Below are 18,963 nucleotides of genomic sequence, written 5' to 3' on the forward strand. Positions count from 1 at the left end.
ACATTCTTAACACTCTTTAAGTTCTTAACAATCTTACATCACATCTGTATATAAACTATTATTTCATTTGGTATTCGTGACAAAGTATTTGATTTGATATTTGTGGAAAGGTTCAGTCAAAGCTGCTTACTCTGTCACATCTTGGATACCTAAAAAACAACAAAAAAATAGCAGAACCCCATCATCTCCCTTCAGAAAATGCCCTGTTAAAAACATTTAAAATCTCCAACCTTTTAAACAGTTTGGGTGAGTATGTGAACCATACTGGCAGCAATCCCCCCCCTAAGCCGTGTTGCCTAGCAACAAGTGAATTCAAGAAGGATCGAAGAAGCTAAAATCCCTGTGGAGAGGGAAACAGCAATAAGAGTGCCGTTGACAGATGATCTGAGTTGTTTCATCTAATATACTGTGAAGATCACTGGCTCCTTTCATGAATGATAAATGGACTGTACACAGATCAATGGCCACAGCAATAACCTGGAACCAGGCTCCATAGCTCTAGTGGAGCAGGCTCTTTGACCAACAGGTCCACTATTTCAGAAGTTGTTCACATAGACTTTTCTCTTTGTATGTTTTTATATTCAGGTTTCAATAAATAAATAAGGAGCTGACACTCTTGAGTAATATATATATATACAGATAGGCATTAAAAATGCAACAGATGAGTATTCTTGCATTTTTAATGTCCATCAATACATACATAATATTTGTTTTTTAACCACAAAAGGAATATTAGTAGTACGTTCTTTCAGTGACTTGTAAACTGACTGAAAACGGCTTAGTTATGCTGATAACTGTATACATTTCTAACAATCATTTACACTGAGATGTTATTGGAAGTAGTATACATCTCTTAAGCAATTATTTTTCTATTACCCTCTCTGTAGTAGTTTGGAAACAATTATCATAAACCCCTGTGCTTAGGTATAAACAACACATTGTGGATTGTATATTTAGCATACTTTTTACTTATTGTTTTTTTTTGTGGCATTAATGTAGACACTATTTTTTATACTTGAATTTTTAATGCTACTTCTTTCTACAATATACAGTTGTTTTATATATTATTTTTGTGTGAAGTAAAATTGCAGTAAGCATTTATTTAATGCATTTAGCTGTCTATTTTAGCATGTACAGGTCAGAAAGTGTGAAGGAAGATTCTAGAGACACAGGTTGTGGGGCATTGCAGGGGTGGGAGCTACACTGCTGAAATGTTCAGAAGCTACTCGACTGTCTGGAGGGAATTTTATAAAGCCGAATTGCAGGAATCAATTAGTTGTGCCTCCAGCAGCCTACATTGATCTATCAGTGTACACTTCATTGCTTCTTTTAATCATTTAGATTTTATGAGTCAAGAGAGGAAATGTGTAGTGAAGAAAAGAATCTGTAGGTCTTATATAGACACATTATGTCATCATAATAAACCATTATTTAAAGAAGTATTGAATATTTGCTTCAGGAGCATCAGTATTTATGTTTTTTTATGTGATATGCTTTATGTTTTCCTGGTCGATTGCAATTAGCTAAATCTAAAAATGATCTGTCTTCTTAACAGACTCCTGAAAAGGCCAAGCCCAGAAGTACACCCCCAAAGTAAGTCTGTTCCTTTTGTTTACTTTCTGGATGAAAATGTAGCATTTCTGACATTTCACTTTAGCAAAGAAGAGATGTTCTGTTTTAACCATACAGTATAAAACCCAGTTACAGTTGTGGATCACAGGACAATAATTAGCTACTTTTTCAAGCTACAGGCCACGCAAAAGACAGTGATATGGCAGAAACTATTTTTCCCACAAATGTCATCTTCATTGGACTTAATTATTTCCCACATATATATGGTAACTTGATAGAGTGGGTCTAGAATTAAGATTATTTTAGAAGAGCATAAATAATCCATAAGTGGACACTAAAAATAGATGACGCAACAGTATACTACACTAGACATTATTTATTTCTTGAATTAGGCTTATGATTTTTGGGGGATTTTACGACATATATTGTAAAACATCAATCTGTAGTTTATACTAGTGTTGACTGGATTCTCACGCTTGCCTAAGTCTCTCCATTTCACAGACCCTTGGACTGGAATTGAATGGTTGTATGAGGATGCTTTCTAAATAATTTTTATGACTTTTGTAATAAAAAGTGTGTAATACATGTAACATGACCATTAATAAACTCTGGGATCCATGGCCAGCAACCCTTTTCCCATTAAGGGAATCTGAAACTGTAATACCTGGGAGCATAGTACTGGCCACTGCTCAATGGCAGACAGCAGGTGGGCTCATTGAAGGGCAGTCAGTCAGGGCTCTGTATGGTATGTTCAGTGTTCACATCTACCCACACACAACAGGGAAAATTGTTGCTGAGTCAGACAGTCCCTAAGCTCTAAAAGCTGCAGTCTAACAGGTCCGTAGTCTTCTGCAGGACAACAGCGCAGACTTAATTTTGTCAAAACCTTAGTAAATAAAATGTTTGAGAATCTGTTGCTGGTGCTGATCAAGAGTGTAGCTGATTTTAAAACACCTTTTATTAATTTCTTAAAGTTTAAAATTCTTATTCACAAGTTACTTACTAAAAGGAATGCACACATAATAGGATACAAGATCGTTCCAAGTGGATAGTAATCAGTTCTCTGAACTAGTAATATGTTGTTGATTCCACTCTTGTATTTTTATGGCAGATAGACTGAGGGTACATTTAAGATATGGCAAGTGTAGGACATTGAGCAAATTCAAAAATTATATTATTTACACATTTACATTTCATGTCTTTAAAATGCTGTACTTAACATTCAGAGTCAGGGTATTATAGATACCCTAACCAACGACAGAATCTTACACTGCTTGTCTACAGTGATCTCTGTACTCCAGTGTTTTTGGGTGAAGCACGTTTGCAATGTATATTCATCTACTCTGTAATTTAGATGAGAGTTCAGCCTTTTTTTCAATAGTGTGTTTGTCTTGGTGCCTTCATGTAATTAAAATGTATGGGCTAAAGGGATCACTACTGTATTTTGCAGTCAACACTGCTTGTGTGGAGCTGAGCTGTAGCAGCTGAATGAACGCATTATAACCTAGCCTACAGATCAGCCTGGAGGTACAGTACACACTGCTTCCAAACTCCTGCAGCACACACTGAGTAAATAGGTGTCAACAGGCTATCTTATCTCTGTAAACACTGGAGGTGTTATCCAGCAGAAAAAATACCAAAGGTAAAGTAAATGTCCCAACTACATGCTCATTCTTATTAAGCTGCACTTCCAGATCAGTTTAAGATGGAATTTAGAAGAATGGAGTTAGTACTAGTAATTGTGAAGCCATACTCAAGGAATGCATTAAGAATGTGAAACAAAAAGGTTTATGTTATTATATGCAACATATTACATGCATTGTTAAAATGCATTTAACTTACTAACGGGATATTAATTGCAAATGTGAATACCACATCCTTATAGATTATAGCAAATTTAAGTGCTATTGATATGTATTTGAAGGGAATAAAACAGAAACTAAGAGAAATTTCTGCTCATCATCTGCTCCTTTATGATTTAGTGTTATAGATCTTTTTACTTATCTACAAATATCAGGAAATACAAATAAAAATGTTTATTTGTCTTTATGATTAATTTAATATGTTCTAAGAGTTCAGATATTAATAGAATTTAAGCATATGCATGTTATAATCATTTTTACTTAAAGAGGACATCAAAGTTGTGAACTCAGAATTGCTCTCCTTCTCCTCCTGTTAGTGGAGAACCTTCTGTGTGTTTACTTTCTCTATCCCATGCCAAAGAGTGAAGTCATAGCTGAGGGGAGCAAAGTGACTTTATCTCATCAACCTTTTAAATATCTTAGATTTTTTTAATTAAACCTCTGCCCAGTTAAATGTCCACTTTTGTGGAAATGTCCAGGATTCCCTTTCTTCATACTTAGAAAATATGTCATTCCTAAGGAATGTAAGAACCACCATTAAAACAAACATCATAATACAATGATTTTTATTTGAATGTTATGCTACAACAATTAAATTGCTCAGTTTATTGATGTAGCTCATGTAAAGTGACATGTCTCCTTAGATCATTGGTAGTGTGTTAACGGTAGGGTGTTGATCATGATGGGGTATCCTAGATTTTATCCCAGAAGAGATTTGTTTGCCTCAGTACTGCAGAGACTCCTTAACCAATAATTGTTTGATGATTTACCAGAGGTTAATTATGCACTGAAAGGTGTACAGTGGCTACACAGACACATACTCAGAGTTTTGACAAAAAAATATATATATTTTACTTCCCTTTTACTCTTCACTGTTCCTGTAGTGTAATCTTCAGTATTTAAACATTATGTACTTAAATATTGTTTCTTTTGATTGTTTTTCTAGGAAACTACATACATTGTTATGTAGATACCAAAGTACGTCTTGTTATGGCATTTCTGAGTTTTGTTGAAGTATTGGGCCTGATATGTTTTTGTTGGATTTTAAGGTTTTTTTTTAAGACAAATTATCCTTGAATAAGAAAGAGGCAAGAAGCTAAATTTTAAGAAGGTGTGAAAATATGTTATTGTTTTTCACTTGCGTTTGTAAATGTGGAAGTGCTGCTGCAGATCTCAATCTGTGCAGCCAGCCAAGCAGCAAATGCATTAGCAGCTATTCTGGCAAGAGAAAAGGAAAAACTGTATTAGAAAAAATACTTTCTCTAGTTCTTTTTTGCTTTTTGGGCATGGATGTTGTGTTAGTTCACCTAACACTAGCTTGCAGGTCAGTAATCAAATAACAGTATAAAGGGTTTATTAATGATGACAGTGAGGGAAGTCAGCTCAATTATGCCTTTATGGCTTACTAACAGACAATTTTCCATTGTAATACAGGACACACACACAAACACACATATCCTTAAAAATGTAAATTGTGTTTATTTCTGGCAAGGTAATTATCATATCGAGGAAAGCACTGTGTCGGGGGATAATTACAATACCTGTTTGGTGTGCTGCAGGCTGGATGCATCCCTGTAACACAGGCAGGCAAGATTTAATTACTTCTATGTGTGGTTAACCATGGAAGCCTCAGGCAGTTTTATGCATTAGGATGTAATTGGCTGAGTGCAAGGTACTGTAGCAACATATTTAATAGCCTGATAACTGAACTGTAATCTTGCCAAGAAAACAAATTCAGCAGTGGGAGTTTGAGTTTTTGGTTTGTCAGCACGTCTGACCCTGCAGTTGAAAATCATTACCCCTCCACTCTTGAGAGTGTATAACTTGCAAGAGTCCTGATAATTAGTAACCTTTAGGTTAGTGAAGATATTCTCTGTTCTTGCTGCATCATCTTTGGCAAAGTATGTCTATCATGAGGAAGACAACTTTCTCCCCTAAACAATTCGGTGGAAGATTGATTGAAAAGTCTGCAGTCATTTTTCTGATCTTATCAAGTTGTGATAACCAAAAGAGTACTAGCACTCACAAGCATAGTTACAATATCTTGGAAGAAGTATTTTGCACTGTGAGAGGAGAATGCTGTTTTTTTCCAAGCTTTCAATCTAATAAGTAAGTGCTGTTCTTTGAATTTATGGTCATTCTGCCTAGAAGGTCCACAAAATTATTTTTAATATAATGTTTATACAGTTTATCTTCTGTTGTCCTGAAATATGATGATGGTTTAATATGAAAGGTGTTCTTTTGCATAATAAACAGAAGAATCCTCCTAATCAGTGTTTTATTCGATGTCTAAACCGTATTACATCTAAGACTTGGCAGGTTTTTAATGGAATATATGCTATACAAACTTGATACTATGTGTCAATGCTATGGAGCCACATGCTCCAGAGGTGTCTGATACTCTTTTGATGTGGATGTGGACATAGCTCAATTCATTTTTGAAGTCCTAAGAGAGAAATAAAAGGAAAATGTTTCCGTCTTCTTTACTGAGAGGACGTTGATTGTTGTGACACGTTTTCCATAAAAATATGAACCAAATCAGTTTGCGCTTCCTTCAGATAACCATGTCCCTGTGGAAGGAAAAGACTGCACACCATCCTTGATTAATACAAGTCATATAAAAATAACTTCTCTTACAAATCAACTCTGTCAGTGTCTATTGATTGAACAATTGAATGCTAGCCTGTGCAACTGGGGAAGAAAAAACTTTACATGATGTTAAAAAATACAATAAAATAATGGTAGACATTCTTTATTCCTAACACAGATAGTTTAGCTCTTATTGTCACAGTGATATGCCGTATACAGTGCCCTCTCAAAGTACTGGGACAGCAAGGTCTAAACTGCTATTTTTGTTTTACATTGAGGTAATTTCTATTTGTAATCAGTACACTAATACAGATAATACATACAATATACAGTAATATGTATGGTATTTTGGATAGTTCCATGCATGCACACACTCATATTGGAACAAAAACATTCTTTATGTTCAAACAAGTGATTTTAAGTGAACATAATCACTTTAATAATCATTTTATGTAAATTTGTATGAAACTCAGCATTGGTTAACTATTCCTTATCCCTTTTGAGGCAAACTCTGTATAAAGTCTGCAACCTATTGAGCTCTTAACACTCTGTCTAATCATTCAAGACATTTTGATGCTTTGCTACAGTCACTTTGAGCTCTTTCCTTTTTTGGGGGTTTTGACTTTACAAAAAGCAATGATCTTACAACTGGAAATCAAGTATTAAAATCCTTTTCTGCTTCTGTCAAAAATATATCAGCGGTTTAATTATATAGTAAAGTGTGAATAGTCTACACATTTCCCCTGCTGTGTTTTGCAAATGAAAAATGTGAAGTAATGAGGGCAGAAACATCTGCCAGTTAAACCGTTATACGTGCAGTGAAATTAGTATTTATAGTTTCCACGAGCTTTGCATTATAGCAAAGAATGAAAAACACTTTAACGCAATTTGTGGTGTTTCTCCCCGTACGGTTTTTAAGATATTGATATTTTAATTTTAAATAGAAATATTTTATATAATTCCAATTGTATAATGGAAAAATAAAAAGCTATATGTCTGAGGTTTAAATCTGGCATCTCAAATAAAATAACTTAAATAAGTGCTATATACAGTATATCCCTGCACTTGACATCTAAGTCATACAATTGGTGTGTTACAGAGGTAGTGCACATTGGAGTATTTGGAGTTATAGATTATATTAGGGCTTGGATTAAATACAAAAAGTGCCATATTGTCCAATCGCAAATTGCTAACCTTGTACTTGAATCTAGCTTTCAGTTTGCTAGAGGTTTAATTCTTCATCCCAACGGAAACCTGCCATCTACCTGGTGTTGGAATTTGTGATCAGCAGGTGGGATAAGGCTTTGATTTAATGTGCCAGCAGCCCTGCAAAACTAAAAGAAATAACAGTATATTTAAAAAAACATCCTGGAAGACTAAAAAGGTGGCAAAGCACACTGTATAATAAAAAATACAGACAGTCTCGATTTAATTTTGAGGTAATATCTGGCCATGTTATTGCCAAAGAACATTCGTCTTTTCATGTTAAAAAAGAATATTGTGTAATCTAATATTCAGCTACTAATTATTTAACCTTAATTAAACAAAAACGGTAAAGCCCAGACAATTTACTCCATACTTCTTTATATAGATTAATTAGCCATCACATTAACTAAATTAAACAATTTAGGCTCCCTAAATGAGCAGCAAGAATTGTTTGCTCTTCTGTTTCTGAACTGTGTAAACCCCATCCTTAAACACTGCCAGTAAGAAGCAGGTAGAATATGATATTTAATAATGGAACTTTTAATCTAAAACGGGTTTTTCATTTTGTTTTAATACTGGAATGTCTTAACTGCCTTATGCCTTATGGATGTACAGTAAATTTAAAAGATATTGATTGTTAATGTAATGAGCTATTATAGTAACTCATACTAGACAGTCTCCTGACTGACTTGCTATACTTTCCAAGCAGTTTGAGTGAGTTGGGGCCATCAGAGATGTTGTTCCTGTACTTACCTGTACAGGTAAGATATCTGTACAACCATACAATATAGCTATCTGTAACCATATACAGTATGCATCGAAATAATATATGCATACAGTGTATACAGGGCTTACTGTATATCGTATAATAACTACACATCCGATAGGTAACAGTGCAGTGGTAACTTATACTGTATACATGAAGTGACAAGGAGGAACGAGGGATGGCAGGGAACCAAAGGTCACTTTGGATTTATTTTGTTTCAAGAGAAAAGTAAGATGTGATTTATCTGGTGCCCATTAATCTGTCAGGCCAGGATGAGGAGTTGGCAGGCAAGGAAACCGCTGCTTGGAATTTGGCAGCCACCCTACTACACAGCTGGCTTGCTGTGGAATTGAGATTTTCCTACCTTTGATATTGATATAGACATGAAAAAGCAACATTTCTGCTTCCAACCATTGTTTTGCATACAGTTTCTTCAGTGTTATAAACCTGCAATTTGACCTGCTATTTAGCTGCTATTCTGTTTTGGGGAACATGGAGCCACAAATGTCTAGCATTCTGTCACAGAGTGAGCTTCAAACATTTGGAGAAATGTTGCTCAGTGGTGTTATTACATATATAAAACACTAAATGATTGAAAGATTTATTAAAAGAGGAACTTCACTAACAATGTAGTAGAAAAAGTCACACTTCTTAGCTTTGGCTTGTTTTTTGTCTACATCAGTAAGAAGTTAACTGATTGTTTTAATTTAAATGCTCTGCATTCTGTGAGCACTGACTCATTGGGGCTATACTATACACTATATAGATGTGTATTATTTCCATAAAAGAAAATGTGTTGCGACAGTTTTTAGTTAACTTGTGGTTGTTTCATGCCAAGAACATGTATTTTTTTCAAAGCTGTTCTCTCTCACTGGAAATGAAAACCTTAAATTGACATTTGGAAATTTTAAATAGCTCAGTGAAATCTCATTAGAAAATGCAGTATTACCAACTCAGACTTTGTTGATATGTGCTTTGGGTAATTGTACAATGACACAGCACAATGAAAAACAACAATTGCAACATGGAAAAAGCAACACATCAAAAATGTGAAGTACTAATTTGCCATCTATCTTCTCATAATATCATTTTATAAAATCAGAACATTCTGCTTTATTAAATATATTTCCAACTCTTTATAATGTGGCACAATTAGCATGCATTGAAAACATGTGGCTGTTATTCACTACATTCCACTACAATCCAATTTTGATTTTCAGTATTATTACAATTGTGTGAAAAGGGTATCAGCCCAGACACTTGGAAAGTAATTCCCTATTGACTTAATCTGCCATGTTGAGTAATACTACAATTCAAATTATCCTGGATAATTTACCTTTCCTGAGGAAAAACCGCATGCATGCTTTTCAGTTTGTACCAATTATACCTCATAGTGAGAAACTAAGACAAGGAAAGGGGTCAGGAGGGATTTTTAATCAGGTAGCTATGTTCTGTGTTTCTTTTTATGGTCTAAATTAATGGGTGATATAGAAAATCAGTGTAAATCAACATGTTTACAATGTGTTGTGCTTTATCTTGAATACCTTGAATGACTACTGATTGTCTATAATCTTAATAGAAGTGTGAAGATTAAATCTCATAAAATATTGGCTTTGAATAAACAATGTATTTCATCTTAATTGGGAAAACACATTTATTATAAAAACAATAAAATACAAATAGAGAGTTTATTAGATGGATCTAATTTCACTAAAGTCTGCTCTCTCCAATTGTCACTCTCACTTGAGCATGATCTAATATTGGTTCTAATCTTGATCTCCACTCCTTAAACACAAAAAAACATAAAGAAGTCTTATTGGTCTATGAATACTTCATTCAGTTTTGTAGCCCATTTATGGATTGATTTATATATTAGCAATTATAGCCAATCTTTAGTGACTGTTACAAGAGGTTTGATAATGGTCTATGAATAACGTCATATTTTCTTGTATAAAATTAATAACATGTCATAAGACCCTGGAGATGTATTTTGTTCTTCTAATAACTATAAAACTTTTTTGTTGTAATAGTGTTTAATACAGAACATTGCTGTTGAAGTACTTAAAATATTTTAAGTTCCTTTCAAAGTAGAGATACTTTTCTAATGTCCTTTTTACATACACTCGTAATGTATCGTATCATATTTCTTGAACTGAATGCAATTCCTTTTTAAATCACAGTGTAACACCTCCAGGGGTCAGAGTGTCATAGTGACCAATATTTTTATAGGCGGATCTCAGGAAAGAAGACAAATGCATCCATAAGGTACAACACAGTGATTTTATTGTATTTAAAGTGTATTTTTCTTATTAAAGTTTTTTTTCCCTCTCAAACAATAGCTGTGCAGCTAAGCTATTACTAGCTTCAATAACAAAACTCTGTCATACAGAATTTTAGCTCCTTACAGGATCCATCCACAGTCCCACACAGTGTTTTTTTCTCTCTCTATTGCTCTTTTCCTCTCTTCTCCTAGACGTTTTGATTCGTATGTTTAAGTCCTCACTCATCCAATCATCTTCCAGCAACCGGTCAGGTGACTGAAGGTAACAGAAGATTCTCCACAGAGAAATGTATTTCAGGCTACAGCTGCCATCTTGACTAATTTTGCTATCCTTACACCTTTGTAAAACTTTATTTTAGACTCTACCCATGTAGTTTCAAAGTAAACCTTTAAGCTTTCCTTATGAACACAGTTTCTGTGGTTTTCTCACCTGTTTTCCTCATTCTGTGTTGAATATTTGTAAAAATAGATAATTAAAGGTATTCCATCTTGAAGGTGCTAAACTGAGTAAGCAGCATGTCTACCATTTTAGTTTCATTTGTGGACATCTTTGTAAATTTCTCCACGTATGTGAGGAAAATTAAAATCTCCCATGATAAACACTTCTTCCTTTACACATTCATAACTCAGTTAGATAAGACTTATTGTATAAGATTGAATTATCATTTTAAAGTGGTTGTCTGTATCTGTAACAATGATTTTATCCAGCTCTTTAGTTTCCAAATTATGTACACTTTAGTTTCCAAAGTCCCTGAATATGTTGATTTTTGTTCATGCTGTCTCTTTAGACAGTGTCAGTTACCTCAACTCTAAGGAGACAACAAGCTGTGGTTGACTCATGGTTCTTGCTGTATATCTGACTTTCACTGTTCCTGAGAACAGAAATTGTTGTTTGTCTCGAGTTGTATTTCTGTTCCTGAAATTGCAGTCACATTTTCAGAGGAGAGGAACTGGATTTTGTTGCAGTTTATATATAATTGGAAATCCAGCAAATGTGATGTTTAATGTATTTTTTATATTTTGTTGTGATATACTGTATATAATCAAAACTAATATTTTATTCAGGAGAGAACCAATCCTTTTTCTTTGATCTTTTTCACTGATTGTAAGATTAACACATTCTAAAGTTTGATGCCGTGTGGGGCAGCTCACACTAGCGGGACTGTTTGAGGTGGGTCCCTGCCAACAGCACACCTTAGCACAGTGTTGCACTAATTTTTTAGTACTCTCCTCTAAGAAAATACATGTTACATGTCCCCTCTCTGGGGAAAACTGAAAGACTCAAGGTGACCAGTGTTATATCAGGAAAGCCTATGTGTATTAACAGGTACTTCCTCACTCTACCTGAGTGATAACCTAACTGTGGATCTGTGATGAGCTTGTGGTATACCAATTGTAAAGCACACTAGCAGCTGCTGGCTCACCTTGTGCTCTGCCAGGCTGCCCCTCGACTTTGTGTTGGCTTACAGCCATCTTGACCTACCAGACTGCATCTCACACACCCATTACAAACCACTAGCAGATCTGGCTCCTCCCAGGTTCTGCCAGTTGGGCTTTCTTTAATACACTAGTAGCAGCTGCTGTTGTCCCTTGTGCCCAACCACTCTGCTCTTTGATTTCCTGTCGGTATACTGCTGGCTCTTCAATCACTCATTTTACTAGGCTGCATTACTAGTAGCTGCCAGTTAACATGCAACATGCCCGGCAAGAGTTGCCCTATTAAAAACAACAGGAGAAGAAGAGAAAAACAACACATCAACAACACACTCCCACACCGTATTTCCGAATCACTATCTCTGCTTCCTTCTGGTCAGTTTAATGCTGTTCCCCAAATGTGTCGGGTTAACTATTAACAACATACTTCTTCTCTGTTCTGCACTGACTTACTGCCAGCCCTCTATTTCTATCTCTAGGGGAGCAGGCAGACTATAAAAGAGATGTCACCAAATCACCTTTTTCAGTCAAAATAATGACTTTCTACAGCTGATGTCTTTTATAAACACAAGGTTCATAGACAGAAGCACCGCTCCTTGGTGTTTCTGCTTTGGGCAGCATTACATTCCCTCCCTTTGTGACGGAACTTTGGAAGAAGCAGCACCCTCATAGCCTTTGCGGCAGCATTACATCAGCATTACAATTGCATACCGCAGTTTCTTATTTTTGGATCCTAAGCAATTGGATTGGCAACAGATGGCTAAAACTCAAGAAAGAATTATACGGGGCTCCCAGGACTGAGATCCAGTCCAGATTTTCAGTAGGGTTCTGTAGGTACTGTGTGAATATCCTAGGACAGTAAAGGTATGGTTAATGCTTTGAAATTGGTAGGATGGTACTGTTAATTGGAGTTCTCTCATAGAACTCTTAGACTTCAAGCCCTCTTATACCTTTCCAAATCAAAATGAAATGTCCCTCACTTTTGAAAGTCTGATAATTCTGAATTCAGTAAGTGCAATTTGAGTAGGTAGCTCTTAGAGCTTGTTTTTAGATAGTCTAGTCCCCATGCTGGGTTTCAGCAGGGAGGCAAACACTGCGAAAGAGGACCCCCCGCTCTGGGTTTGACTAACTCTTTATGATCACTGGCACATAAGAACAAGTCTGAGCTCCAGTTTCTTGTTCCATCTCAAGGATGACACTTCTAATAGTTTTATGTGCCTGCTCAGCAGGCCTGTGCCAAAGCAGGTTTTTGTGTGTAGCCTAGTTACAAAGGGCTTTCTTCTGACTGTCAGCTACTGCTTGATGCTTTGGTTTTTATTCAGTCTGATGGCTCTGCACTTTATGGTCTCTCTGCTATTGATCCCTTACACATGCTGGGTCACAGAATTCATACAGGACATACAGTATATTTCCTGGTGTAAAGTATATTTTAATAAAATAGTTTGGGATGATAAAGGTTGAGTTTAATGCAAAGTATATTTGTCATTATTATCATTATCATTGATAGTTCAGACATATTTAAAATGAAAAAGTGATAATGAAGTCAATAACTCATTAAGTGAAATAATGAAGAACTGGCCACAAAATGCTACAGTATATTTCTTTAGATAGATAATTATGATTCCAAACCATGTATGAATAACAGGTGTCTTCATCTAAAACATTAATAGGGGAGTAGGAGCAATACTGTCAAGCAGATTTTCATACAGATCAGATAAATAAATTCTTGCTGATCTGAGAAGCTTGTGATTAGTGTTTATTGTAATAGGATGTTTATTGAGAGTGTCACCTGTTCTGTAATATCTTGTAATTTATTTGGCAGTAATTTTTCATAAAGTTGTCTAACATAACCACACACATTTCATTACCCATTTATACTGCTGGGATTGCTGGAGCATGGTGGGTAAAGTACCTTGCTTATAGCAGCACTGTCCCCATCTGGGATCCAAACCCACAATTTTCCAGTCAGTTTCTTTATTGAAAATGAAAGAAAAGAGTCTAGCCAGTTATATACATTCTTGTTAATATGTACAGTAGCTTCTTCATTCAAAACCAGACGTAAATCCAAGCACAGGTCACTGTCACAGAAATATAGCACTAGTTTTGTCAGTGCACTGTTTCATAATTCATCATAGGTGTAACTCTACAGTAGGTACCTGCAGTATCTGAGGACAACACTGACACTGGCTGTGGACAGTCTTTGATTCTCTGCTTTCCAAAGGGAAGATTTGTTTTTGACAAGCCAAGTTAGCGCAAGTGAGTTAACAACAGCTCATTTCTTGGTTTGTCACAAGCTTGCTCAGTTATCTACTTTGCTTTCTGCTTTCCTGTTGACAGCCTCACTGACAGTAAGCATCACATATTTTAATTTCACAGTCTCGTCAGGCTGCTCACACTTTTTTTATCCCCTTACAAACTGCTTAACTAAATATTTCATTTTCTCTGTCGCCGTCACAGTCAGCAGAATTTGTTTTTATTAGGTGTCACTCAGTCACTCTGCATTTACTTTTATAACTTCTAGGCAAAATATTTTACTCTCCGGCATGTCAGGCTGTCAGGGCTCACAGCCTGCCTGTGTCATTTCCTTTCATAAATCCTCTGTTTCTGTCTTGGTGATTCAAAAGAAATATTAATTGTGTAGCAAGAGCTTCCAGTCTGTTGCCTGTGTTCAGGTCTGTTCCAGTGCCTGCCTTGCAGTTTCTGTACTGAACTCATCCACCATAGTAACAGTGTAATTAATAGTGCAAGAAGGAATATTTCTTTAGTGAGGTTCCTTCTAAACATAATAACCATTATTTCAACTATATGTAAAATTATATAAAAGTATTAAAATACAAAATATATTAAAAATCCATGTTTTCCTTAAATTCCTTTTAATAATTGTATTAGTAACATTTCTGGAATATCAGAATAAATACCATTTTACATTTCAAAGCTTTTCATAATATCAAAGACATGAAAATCCTAAATATTAAACTGTAATGCTGACTGTTTTTTTAGACAATTTTAATAATAACAAAACAGTTACACCTGAATTTAATGCACTAATACAGGGTAGAGCTGGCCATTAATGGTAGCTGTCAATTGAATAGCAAAGTGCATATGTACTGTACTGTATGTATGGTATAAGGGTACATAATCATAGCTGAACTTATCTAAAGTACCAAATTAAACTTTAAATTAATTAGTAATTAATGAAAATAACATTAAATTAAATAATACAGTGCAGTACATGTAATATAATGCTGTAAAACAATCATAAATAATATGTTATGTAATAATCTCTCAATTTTACAAAAGAAAGAATGTACTATAAAGCAATAATTAATATAGTGGTAGTGGTAGTGGTAGTTGAAAATAAAAAAAGGTATAAAGCATTCCACCTTCTTCATAAACATTTTCTGCATTGAAATTGTATCTCTTTAGTTAAAAACAAACTTAAATTAAAATGGGTCAAGTGCTGTATATCCATATTGCTTCTATTGATTTTTAAACTTCACATATAACAAAACGTACTGCACTTGTAGAATTACCCAGCAGTTCAAGAACAGAGCATTGGCTTTCAAGTTCCTGCCCTCACTCAAAACGCTGCCAGCAGTTACCAAAAGTTGTTTGCCGTTAAATTTTTAGAGGTGTCTTAATCATGTAATTCAACCTGGAAACTGGTTATTCTAATGGATAATTGTCTTTTTTAGAAATATTCCCTGCTGTCCGAGGATTCTGGTATTTGTAGTATGTGCTGTCAAGTAAGAATTAATCAAGATTGGACATCAATCAAAATCATATAATCTAAAAAAATCCTAACCAACAAACATGATGATGTTTAGGATTTTTTAGTGGTATTTTATTAGTTTTACTAACTGGTTAAAATATATTTTTTATTTTTAAAGTTTTGAACACTTACACCTGACCTCGACTGAGAGCAAACCCGTGTGCAGTGGCATGGTAGTTGTAGTGTGTACAGAGTTGTGCAGTTCTGCATTTGACAACTGGGAAGCCACACGTCCACCACGGTGCGTAAAGCAGCACATGCACAGACACGTTCTAGATGGCTGCATCTGTACATTTCAAACTGTAGATTTGGACAGTGAGTTACACAAGTATGTGGCTGCACACAAGATCTCTGAAGACCACTGTGTAGAGCCTGTGTAGAGCCTGGTCTTCAGCAGAATAGGAGCAGCAGAGCAAATCTCTGATTCAGTTTTGGACTAAACACCTTGAGCTTTACCACTGAGTGCTTTACACATAAGGGCACCTTCGATTTCACTCCTGGGACCCAGTGCAATTTCCAGAGGATGGGAGTTATATGCTGAACCTTGAGATAGCACATGAATAATGAAATTCTGGACATAATTAAGAAATAAAAAGTACCATTGAAGATTCCTTTTTCCTTGTATGTAGTATGAAACAAGCTATCCTGCCACGTGGTTGAAATCAATGCTTCCTTCAAGAAATGGCTGGATCAGATCCTTGGATCAATAAACTATAAGGAACAAGTAATAGGTTTATTCCATGCTGAAAAAAAGAAGAAAGAGAACACAACGTTTCGGCCGTGGAGCCTTCTTCAGGTGTGAGAGAGACAGGGCAGTAGGCAAAAGTAATGTAGCGGGAGAACAAAGGTTGGGAGGGAGGAGGAGTGAGAGGCGGGAGCAGGGGACAGAAAGAGAGGCCAATCAAGAGGTGTGAAGTCAGAATGGGTGCAGAAACGTGTGAAATGAAACTTCCAATGAATGGAGAAAATTTAAAAGAACAGTAGTCTGTCGTTAAGGGAAGGGAGAATGTGTGATCCTAGCTGCAGAATAATTTTAGTTTCGGTGGTCCTTCTGATGTATGAGTTCGGAAAACCATCCTTGAGAACACAGATGGAGAGATTAGAGTGGTCGTGGCCGTCAGAGGTGAAATGAGAAACAATGTGTTCAACGGCCAAAACATTGTGTTCTCACAAGCAATGCGTTCAACGGCCAAAACAACGGCCGAAACGTTGTGTTCTCTTTCTTCTTTTTTTCAGCATGGAATAAACCTATTACTTGTTCCTTTGCAGCCTATGCATGCTGACGCAGCTACCCACCTCAATAAACTATGAACTATCAACCTGTCCAAATGGGACCAAAGGCCTCCTCTTATTTGTAATCTTTTTTGTGTTCTTACATTGGGTGAAGCAGATTCCCTGAAATCCTTATAAAACCTACCAGATTAAATTTTCAGATCCATACTCTACATGTAGCTAAGGAAACGAGTAGGGTCAAATGATGTCCCCTCATTTGTAACCTTATGTTTTTAATAATGCAGCTCCTCCAGTAATATTTTGGTAGAAACTACATAATATACACAATAACTGCATTACTACATAATAACTACATAATATAAATATTATGGATAATTATGTAATAACATCAGTACTTTAACTGCACAACAGTTTTTTAACCCAAAACATATTTTTCCCTTGCTGAGATTACAAGTAGAACTGTCCTTCGATTCTCAGAAGTTGAATAATTTAGAATTAATGAAATAATGTTACTTGAGATTGCTTTCCTTTTAATCCAGATTAGTTATAACCCCTAAAGTCAAACAGCTTCAGATACAAAGATGTTAGAAATACATAGAAATAAACATATTCATCAGAACCAATAAAAAAAAAGTTATCTGCTCATTTCTTTACCTTCTAAATTTGTATCTTTTGGAAATATTTTACTATCACAGTGTGCACTTTCAAAGGTGTAAAGGATATTTTAAAATTACTTCTTTAATGGAAAATAGACTACTATATTACTTTCAGTAAAATAACTGGGAATAGAGAAGTAGATTACTGAATACAATTGTTTTTAAATTCTTTGATGTCCAAATTTCCCTTGCATTTATTTTCAGGATGAAACATTTTTATAGTAAGCAGGAAATTCAAAGATAGTCCCTAACATTTTTGAAAATGCTAATACTTTTAACAATAATACAACATGAATTACCAAGAATACAAAATATAAATGTTTTTTAAACTACAATTACCAGTTTCCAAAACTGTTCAATCAATTAAAAATATATTGGTACAGTACCTTATTGAGAGTTTGTGGTTCATGTAGTTTCTTTGCCATATACAAGTATTAAAATAAAATAAAATGAGCATTTATTCAACAGAACACCTAACTTAAATATGGAGGAAAAGAGATGTATAGTGTTTTTAACTGTCTTTAGTTTTGTTAACTGTAAGTGAAAAGATAGAACACCCACTACTCACTTTAATGTCTCTCTTCTTCCACACATTGTAGCCTGCAGTTCTAATAGCATTATTATACATGTACATTTCAGGAGGGGGGTGGTGAAAATCCTCTTTATCTGTCTTACAGATCAGATCATGAAAGTGGTGAAGGTCTGTAGGGCAGATGTTTTTTTTTCAAGTGTAAAAGAAAAAAAAAGAAAAAATGTGAGTGAGCTTGCCCAAATTATTTATACTCATGTAAATCTTTCTCTTTGCTTTTCCAATGAAAAGAATAAACAAGAACATAGCACAAACCCTCTCCTCAACGTACAGTTCAGTTGTAATCACAACTACGTCAAAGCGTGTAGACATACTTCGGCCTAGGCAAGCGAAGTTTGTCTTTTAAGTTGTAACTTTGATAATGTGCATTACTTTTGTGTGACCTACATTATGGCTTTGTTTGAGAGTACCAAGAGTTTAATCTATGAAGCCAGATTACTGATGCTAGAGGTCACATTGCTGCCTCTCACTTTTAAAGGTAAGTGTGTTTTATTGCTTAAATATAAATTTTGTTTTGTAATTTTACCATAGAAGATATGTCTAATTATTTTCTTACCAAAATCATGTTATTGTATATTCTTAGATTTTATTACGTAAAGATTTTTAAATGTTTTCAAAAGAAGAATGAAGGAGATTTTGTGATTAGAATCCCTAAACTTAGTTTTAGATACAGTACCTCCCTTTCACCATTACAACAACTTTATCTTTATAGATCTAAGCATTACAAGGTAATATCGTATCCATATAAACAGGCATAATCCCAACATAGTCACAGCAAGTAATTTTATTTGCTCTGGAAAGATCCCAAAACATTAATTTGTAACCAGTTCGAACAGATGCCATGCTCAAAGGCAGCCAAAACCAAGTCTTGAGTTGAGGCCATAAACGGGTTAATTAAACTTAGAAACCAGCTCATAATGTGTTTGCTCTAGCATAACCAGGTGTCTTTGGAAATCCCAGATGGGAAGTGGGTGAATTTATGCCAAACAACTTCTTAATCATG

At 35.1% G+C, this 18,963-nt stretch overlaps 1 protein-coding gene across 4 annotated transcripts in view; it reads left to right on the forward strand.

The window, feature by feature from the left end:
* Nucleotides 1-18,963, forward strand: part of aff2 (ALF transcription elongation factor 2) — a 197,406-nt gene that overhangs the window by 131,032 nt on the left and 47,411 nt on the right. For all 4 annotated transcript variants that reach the window (XR_015924988.1, XM_088597508.1, XM_088597509.1 and 1 more), the window contains one exon: nucleotides 1,556-1,593. Coding sequence is in view for 3 of the 4 variants with exons in the window: in XM_088597508.1 (XP_088453634.1) it covers nucleotides 1,556-1,593 (38 nt within the window). In the remaining variant the exon portion in view is untranslated. The remainder of the gene's footprint in view (nucleotides 1-1,555; nucleotides 1,594-18,963) is intronic.

The sequence above is a fragment of the Lepisosteus platostomus genome, chromosome 10 (genome assembly GCF_059453375.1).
Source record: "Lepisosteus platostomus isolate fLepPlt1 chromosome 10, fLepPlt1.hap1, whole genome shotgun sequence".
Lineage (NCBI taxonomy): Eukaryota > Metazoa > Chordata > Actinopteri > Semionotiformes > Lepisosteidae > Lepisosteus > Lepisosteus platostomus.